The 8533-nt window shown below is 43.0% G+C and overlaps 1 protein-coding gene across 1 annotated transcript in view; it reads right to left on the bottom strand.

Moving 5' to 3' along the window:
* Positions 1–3159: 3159 nt before the first annotated feature.
* The window catches only part of nt5dc2 (5'-nucleotidase domain containing 2), an 8089-nt gene continuing 2715 nt past the window's right edge, over positions 3160–8533 (bottom strand). The window contains exons 3-14 of the mRNA XM_035645936.2: positions 8426–8500; positions 8257–8312; positions 7158–7251; positions 6442–6570; positions 5593–5653; positions 5399–5501; positions 5195–5296; positions 5040–5121; positions 4781–4867; positions 4435–4575; positions 4257–4321; positions 3160–3675 (exon numbers count right to left, since the gene is read on the bottom strand). Of these exons, the coding sequence (XP_035501829.1) occupies positions 3414–3675; positions 4257–4321; positions 4435–4575; positions 4781–4867; positions 5040–5121; positions 5195–5296; positions 5399–5501; positions 5593–5653; positions 6442–6570; positions 7158–7251; positions 8257–8312; positions 8426–8500 (1257 nt within the window). The 3' untranslated portion in view covers positions 3160–3413. The remainder of the gene's footprint in view (positions 3676–4256; positions 4322–4434; positions 4576–4780; positions 4868–5039; positions 5122–5194; positions 5297–5398; positions 5502–5592; positions 5654–6441; positions 6571–7157; positions 7252–8256; positions 8313–8425; positions 8501–8533) is intronic.

Below are 8533 nucleotides of genomic sequence, written 5' to 3'. Positions count from 1 at the left end.
GAGAGATAGAAGAGAGAGAGGAAGGAGAGAGGAAGAGGAGATAGAAGAGAGAGAGGAAGGAGAGATAGAAGAGAGATAGAAGAGATAGAGGAAGGAGAGATAGAAGAGAGATAGAAGAGAGAGAGGAAGGAGAGAGGAAGGAGAGATAGAAGAGAGATAGAAGAGAGAGAGGAAGGAGAGAGGAAGGAGAGATAGAAGAGAGATAGAAGAGAGAGATAGAAGAGAGAGAGGATGGAGAGAGGAAGAAGAGATAGAAGAGAGAGAGGATGGAGAGAGGAAGAGGAGATAGAAGAGAGATAGAAGAGAGAGAGGAAGGAGAGAGGAAGGAGAGATAGAAGAGAGAGAGGAAGGAGAGATAGAAGAGAGATAGAAGAGAGAGAGGAAGGAGAGATAGAAGAGAGAGAGGAAGGAGAGATAGAAGAGAGATAGAAGAGAGATAGAAGAGAGAGAGGAAGGAGAGAGGAAGGAGAGATAGAAGAGAGAGAGGAAGGAGAGAGGAAGGAGAGATAGAAGAGAGATAGAAGAGAGAGAGGAAGGAGAGATAGAAGAGAGATAGAAGAGAGATAGAAGAGAGAGAGGATGGAGAGAGGAAGGAGAGATAGAAGAGAGAGAGGAAAGAGAGAGGAAGGAGAGATAGAAGAGAGATAGAAGAGAGAGAGGAAGGAGAGATAGAAGAGAGAGAGAGGATGGAGAGAGGAAGGAGAGATAGAAGAGAGATAGAAGAGAGATAGAAGAGAGAGGAAGAAGAGATAGAAGAGAGAGAGGATGGAGAGAGGAAGGAGAGATAGAAGAGAGATAGAAGAGAGAGAGGATGGAGAGAGGAAGAAGAGATAGAAGAGGGATAGAAGAGAGAGAGGAAGGAGAGATGAAGAAGAGATAGAAGAGAGATAGAAGAGAGAGAGGATGGAGAGAGGAAGGAGAGATAGAAGAGGGATAGAAGAGAGAGAGGAAGGAGAGATGAAGAAGAGATAGAAGAGAGATAGAAGAGAGAGAGGATGGAGAGAGGAAGGAGAGATAGAAGAGAGATAGAAGAGAGAGAGGATGGAGAGAGGAAGAAGAGATAGAAGAGGGATAGAAGAGAGAGAGGAAGGAGAGATGAAGAAGAGATAGAAGAGAGATAGAAGAGAGAGAGGATGGAGAGAGGAAGGAGAGATAGAAGAGAGATAGAAGAGAGATAGAAGAGAGAGAGGATGGAGAGAGGAAGAAGAGATAGAAGAGGGATAGAAGAGAGAGAGGAAGGAGAGATGAAGAAGAGATAGAAGAGAGATAGAAGAGAGAGAGGATGGAGAGAGGAAGGAGAGATAGAAGAGAGATAGAAGAGAGATAGAAGAGAGAGAGGATGGAGAGAGGAAGAAGAGATAGAAGAGAGAGAAGAAGAGAGAGAGGATGGAGAGAGGAAGGAGAGATAGAAGAGAGATAGAAGAGAGATAGAAGAGAGAGAGGATGGAGAGAGGAAGAAGAGATAGAAGAGAGAGAAGAAGAGAGAGAAGAAGAGATGTACAGTAGCTGGAGAAATACACTGGAGGATGTTTCAGAAGCTAAAATCTGTCCTGTAAAAGTTCCTCTAACTAAAGCAATGTTACAGAAGAATATAAAATAAAAAACAGGGTTTATTAAATGTATTCATTCTTTTCTTGCCAGATACAGTAACATGTTGTTCCCGGTCAGCAGAGGTTTGTTCACAACAAACATCACAACAACATACGACACTGAGTCACGTGACCGTCGGCCACGAGAAATCAATACGTCCTGATCCTGAGTTTAGAACAGGAGACAGATCCTGAGGGATTTCATCTCACACTGAAATCAAACTCCAAGAAATACAGTTTACTGTAAATCAAAAATAATTTAAAAAAGCAAAGCGATCAGATTCTGATTCTGACCTCAGAGTGAGACGTCTCACCGCAGAACAGAATCATTTTGGAAGGATTCTGTGACACGACGAGGGAGAAAATAAAATATAGAACCACAGATTGTGTTTCATCCCCTCCAGAAGAATGACATTGAGAATCTGACACTGGAGGCAAAACACACACACACACACACACACACACACACACACACACACACACACACACACACACACACACACACACACACACACACACACTCACTCACTCACTCACTCACTCACTCACTCACTCACTCACTCACTCACTCACTCACTCACTCACTCACTCACTCACTCACTCACTCACTCACTCACTCACTCACTCACTCAATGAACAATTAAACTTCCTGATGAGGAAATTTAATTTAATAATATGCCTATAGCAATTTATCAAATAATTTCATAATGATATACTTCATACATTTTGTTGTATTTTTTAAAGTATTTTGTTCCACTTTTCATAATTTCTTGTTCATTTCTTATCAAATTCTTCAAGCCAAATATTTCATAGGAAATTATAAATGAATAAGGAAATTAAATCCATTATTTTTTAAGAATTGCATGTATTTTTTCATTCAGTCGTGAATGACGTGTGGACCACAATATGCAGACATGAGAATGGCCACGTGTTCACAATTGGTGTATGTCACCTGTCACAGGTGACGTGTTCCCGAAGGATCGTTTGAATAAAATGGCGTCTCGTGGATCCAAACTTTTGCAGCTTCAAGCTGAGGCGACAAAGACGCAAAAAATAAAATGACACCAAAGATGCTGCGTAGCAACGACGATAAAAAATAGAGAGTACAGCAGAGAAGCCACAGTAGAGTGTACAGTACAGAGTACAGTACAGAAGAGTACAGTACAGAACAGTAGAGTACAGTAGAGAGTACAGAACAGTAGAGGACAGTAGAGAGTACAGAACAGTAGAGGACAGTACAGAGTACAGTACAGTAGAGTACAGTAGAGTAGAGTACAGAGTACAGTACCTGGTCCTGGGCTGTTGTCTTCGAGCGGCTGGATGGAAGTGAAGGAGTTTGTGATGCTGAGCGGAGACAAGAGGTGATGGATGGAGGCTGCGCTGCCGAGCAACCAGACGACCAATTAGATGAATGGAAAACTGAGGAAAATGTGCACAACTCACCAGATTAATTGAATCCATTAAAGATGAAGAAGTTTGTACTGATTCTGTTCATAATCATTGAGGTGAATCGCTTCACTGTCACTTTCACATGAAAGTAAAACAGAGTTTATAAGAAATCAACACAAACTCGTGTCAGATTTTTTATTTGTTGTATTTGTGCGGTTGTAGCTCAATATTGCTCTGAAAATCTATAATACTTTGACGCAGCAGCAGAGATTCCGTCAGTGGCCCTACAGTAAACCTACAGCGCCCTCTGGTGAACTCACAGGGTAGCGACAGGAGGCAGCATCTTCTCGGCTAAAAAAACAAACCCTGTGATATGAATCAGATCATCATCACCGTAATAAATCCCATCAGTCAGTGTCTGAGGAGCGAGATGTCTCATCGTATGTGCGACATCTCCTCCAGGAACGGCGTCTTAATGCAGCCGGTGCAGAGCTGGTCCATCCACAGAGGCGCCTCGTGCTGCAGCGGCGTGCGGCGCGGGTAGAACGTGTACGAGAGGTCGTAGTTCAGCAGGCAGCTGAGCGACGCCATGTAGACGTCGGAGAAACGACACAGGCGGCGGGAGAAGTAGGTCGGGTTGTGACACGTCCGGAAGATGCTGCCGAACTGAGGGTTGAACAGGTTCTTGGTCATTATCCTGCGACGGAGAAACAGTTTATTAATATTAATGTGGTGAATAATACAGACGTTCATATGGATGAAGACTTTGAATGTTCTGGCAGCAACAGCATCAAGTTAGAAAACTCAGTTACAAGTTCATTCATATCAGCTAGTGTGTGTGTGTGTGTGTGTGTGTGTGTGTGTGTGTGTGTGTGTGTGTGTGTGTGTGGGAGGAGAGAAACGACAGACTGGGAAATTCCACAACACACCTTAAAAAATTATTTTACAATATTTTTAAAATACAAATGTTATAATATAAGAACTGCAAAACTCTTCAAGTATAAGGAATATAAATATTAAGAATGTACATAATCTTAGTGCAGAGCACGAACTCAAATTAATCTGTGCATTATTATAATGGGATTGAGGTCAAAGGGCGAGACACATACTGTACGTATGGTAGTTAGGTAGTTTCATTTACAGTAACATCACAATATCCACTGTACTCGTTACAAAGTCGAGTAGAAGAGATCCCTGGAAGAACAACAAAATAAATAACAAGTCTTTTGTGTATTGATGTGATAAATGAAGGGTCACAGGGGTCAATGCAGGGGTCACCTGAGTTCTTCTCGTTCTTTCTGCCATTCCTGAAAAACTTGTTGAGAGTCTTTGTCGCGATGCGTCTGAGACGAGAAGAAAAAAACACCATGAGTCTACTGTACTACTGTACTAGAGTACCACAGTACTACTGTACTTCACGTAGAACTACACAAAGCCTATGGATTGGACTCCTCACCTGCAGTCGCTCCATCAGGCCCGTCAGCGCCTGCAGCCAGGTGAGGTTCAGCGCGTACCGGTCGGTGCTCACCACCTTCGTCTCCTGCTCCAGCTCCGGGACGATGGCGGCCGTTCGCCAGCCGTGACGCAGCATCAGGTCCTGCAGCAAAGAGTCAAACTCAAGCTCGTACAATCAGCATGTTCACAGATAACTACAGTAACCAGGTACAGTCGGTAGTCCCAGTGTCGTCTGTCGCTGCAGCTTAAATACGTCACGGTTGATGGAGCAATAAGCAGGTATACTACAGTGCATGTATCACGTGTTACAGTATCCTGTAATAAAGTACAGTGTCTCTGACACTCACAGCCAGGTCGCTGTACAGATGGTCTCCGAAGTACAGAACCCGGGATCCTCTCCAGCCCGTCAGGCGGAGGAAGTCGAAGAGGTTTCCCTGCAACACACAACCAGATGAGTGAAAACACGTCACAAACACACACACACACACACACACACACACACACACACACACACACACACACACACACACACACACACACACACACACACACATCATGTCACAACACACATGTAATAATCCAGGAGAGGAAAAGTTTTCACAGAACCTGTTTGTAGATTTGTCCCTTTTCCAAACTGTTGATCTTTTCCCAGCGCAGGTCTCCGTTACCGTCCAGGCGTCGGAACGGTCTGCGAGAGGAACACGTTACACACCCGATTCTTCAGAACCAAGAGACTAGGTTTCTGAATCACGTGTACTGACTTGATACAGTCGGTGAAGAAGTGAGGTTTGTCTGCCTGGACGATGACCACGTCGAAGAATTCTCTCCAGTTGTTTCCCACCATGTGTTTCATCCCTTTGTCTCTGAGGACGGAGAGAAGAAGAGAAACACACGCTGATAAAACACAACTCAACAGAACCGATAACTCACGAAGACGCGCAGCTCGGGCCGGATGACACACTCACACGAAGCTGAAGGGACTGTTGGTGATGAGGAACAGTTTCTTCCCCTGACTGACCAGCCGGTGCAGGACGGCGTCCGTCTCGTCTCCTCGCAGGATGAACTTATCTGTGATGGTAAATCTAACGTCAGCGTCAAACGCGCGGGAAAAAAACCTTTCTGAATCGACGACGCAGCGATTAGAGATTTGATTTCTCACCCAGATCTTGCATGACCCACTTGTACATGTAGCCTTTGAGGTGAACCATGCCGATGGCTTCCTGCGGACAGAGGGAACAGATCGCTGTTATTCAACGTGTTCATGGTTCTTTGTCTGTAGCCTGATGTAGTCACACTAATCCTCAATGTGTTTTAGTCTGGGACCTCTCGGTTCATTTCCGATTTCCAGCAGGCGTTACCAACGGACGCAGAGCAAAATGCTTCAACGAATCATGTGTGACGTCTGCTGAGCGACGTGTCATGTAGACAGACGCGAGCACAGAGGAGATGTCTGTGATGATGATACACAATGTCTGTGAACCAGTGTTTGTCGGAGATATCAAGAAGTCAAATGCTCGTTTGTCAGCTGCAGCCATCTTGGTTGCTCCACGTCACAGTATAAACCACGCCCACTGTCAGATCATCGGTTGTGATTGGACCTGCATGTTTTCTGCCGGAGGGACAAATCACTTCCCGATGGAGGAGATCCAGACAAATGAAATGAGCTCCCAGAATCCATCTGGGTCCCAGCTCGTCTTTGTCCAGTCTAGCAGGAGAATTTCCTGCTCAGAGCTAAAGTCGCCCAGATATAAAAGATTCCTCTTGTGAAAAATGTTTGAAAACCCTGAGAAGATGTTGCTTGTTTTTAAAATCCAGATCTTGTAACTGGAATCCTGAGCAACAAGCGGAGAGGAAAGTTATTGTTCTTTGTTCCACACATGACAGTCGATATCTAAGGTTCGACTGAGCTCAGCAGATTCCTGAACCTCCCGCTGGAGAATCACAGTTTGTAAAAATAAAAGCCGTGTGTGTGTTTCTCAGTGACATCAGACACCGCGAGGAGACTCACAGAGACGTCCTTGTAGAGGTGAACCGGGTCGTACTCGATGCCGTTGGTGATGAAGAAGTCGTTTGCAGCGGCCAACAGCGTCATCTCTGGGATGGAGAAGATGTCCATGAACTGCTTCACCCTCGGACCCTGCGACAGAAACACACATTGTTAATGTTCTTGAACATTTACAGGTTAAAACAATTTTCCTTCCAAACTCCTCCCACGTCAGATGAGGTCAGAGCCACAACACAAAGACTGAGGGTCGGGCGAGTGTCGAGGAGGGTTAGAAGATGAAGAGGCAGAAACTTCTTCTAATGAGGAACCACATCAGACCAACTGTCAGACTGAAAAGAGATTTCTACTTGATTTGAGTGATTGAGAACTTGTTTCCTGTGGGATGTTTTCTTTTTTAAGAACAAGCTGATTCATGTTGACAGTGGAACAAATGAGATTACAAATGATCTGGACGTTATGTAAGAGTAAAGCCTCGAGATCTGTGCGGACGGTGACAGATTTAATCCTGAACGACACGATGAGATTATCATAGATGTGCTGAGCCAACAGCTTTAAAACGGATTTATTAATCTGTGCCAAACCCCAAAAACATTTCACAGGAGAAACATTCCAGTCACATAACTCCCGACTTACTTCTAAAGTTATTACAAACATCCATCAAGTAACTGGTGAATATTATCTAATTGTATATATATATATATATATATATAAAAATCTACCTTCCCGTAGAAGCCACTGTCCTGCTGCAGCGGGACGTGAAACGTTCCCCCGAACATCTGGAGAACGTCCTCGTCCGGCACCGGACTCAAGCCGCTGGGAAAATCAAACACGAAGAAGAAGCAGATGAATGAAAGTGAATGAAGCATATATGGAATGAAAATAAAAAAACAGCAATTAAAAAATGATGGTCATCATGAACCTCAGCGATATGAACCTGTAACTGTCTCTGGGATGGGTAACTGTGAGAATCACGTGTGTACAGGTTTGTTTGTTTATAAAAATGCAAAATTTAAAATAAAGCAACTTAAATGTGATTTAAAAAATGTGATAAATAAGATGTTTTAGAAAAAGGGAGATTTGATAAAAGTGTTGTAAAGTGTTTGTTTTATCTTGTTATTTTTTTATTTCATCTTTTATTTTGAAATGTTGCTGGGTCACATGACCAGAGACTGAGGGACTGTGGCATTGTGGGTAATAGTCAGCGTGGCTGCAGAGAAGAGGTTCAGTCCTTAAAGAAGTTTACTACACAACTTTCAACTCTTTGATTAGTTTGTATTGTTAATAAAGTTAAAGGAGTTTGAATGGACGAGGTGACGCTTTCATCTAGAGCTGCAACTAACGATTATTTTCATAATCGATTCATTTGTCGATTATTTTCTCGCTTAATCGATTATTTGTTTGGTTCATAAAATGGTGACAAAATTTTTTCAAACAGAGTCTGTGTTTTGTTTTTTCGTCCACATATATGGAAAAAGCAATATTGTGTTTATTGTCATAAAGCAAAGAAACCAGAAAATATTCTGATTGACTGAGCTGAAATTATAGATTTATTTATTTTTTCATAAAAACTACTTCAACCGATTAATCAATTATCAAAATGATTGGCTATTAATTTATTAATCACTAATTGATGAATCGACGAACTGTTGCTGCTCTACTTTCCTCACTTTTATTTGATTTGATTTTTGCTTGTGTGTTTGTCGCTGGACTTTGGAAAGTTACGTCGACGTGCGTCTTCAAACTTTTTTGTTATTAATCTTGTGGTTTGCACATTGTGTGGAATGAGGACAGAGAAGCTGTGTGAAGTGAAACACTCACCGATACACAGTTCCTGGCTGGATGTAATGGAAGGCGTCTATCTTCATCAGAAGACCCTGGGCAGGATTAAATAAAAAAGAATAATAATAATAATGAGTTTCACTTTTGACCTCATGTACAGGAAAATATAAATCCTCTTCTCTTCCTACAGTGATCTAAGGGACTGTACCTTCTGGATGTCGTAGTGAAGACCCCGCACAGCGAAGTTGGGGATGTAATCATATTTGCGGATGCCCTCAGGATACTGTCAGACAGGAAGCACAAGACACGCGATGAA

The sequence above is a fragment of the Scophthalmus maximus genome, chromosome 3, assembly GCF_022379125.1.
Source record: "Scophthalmus maximus strain ysfricsl-2021 chromosome 3, ASM2237912v1, whole genome shotgun sequence".
In the NCBI taxonomy this organism is placed as follows: domain Eukaryota; kingdom Metazoa; phylum Chordata; class Actinopteri; order Pleuronectiformes; family Scophthalmidae; genus Scophthalmus; species Scophthalmus maximus.
Note: the sequence above shows the minus strand (reverse complement) of the source record. Positions and strands in the feature narration are given on the sequence as shown.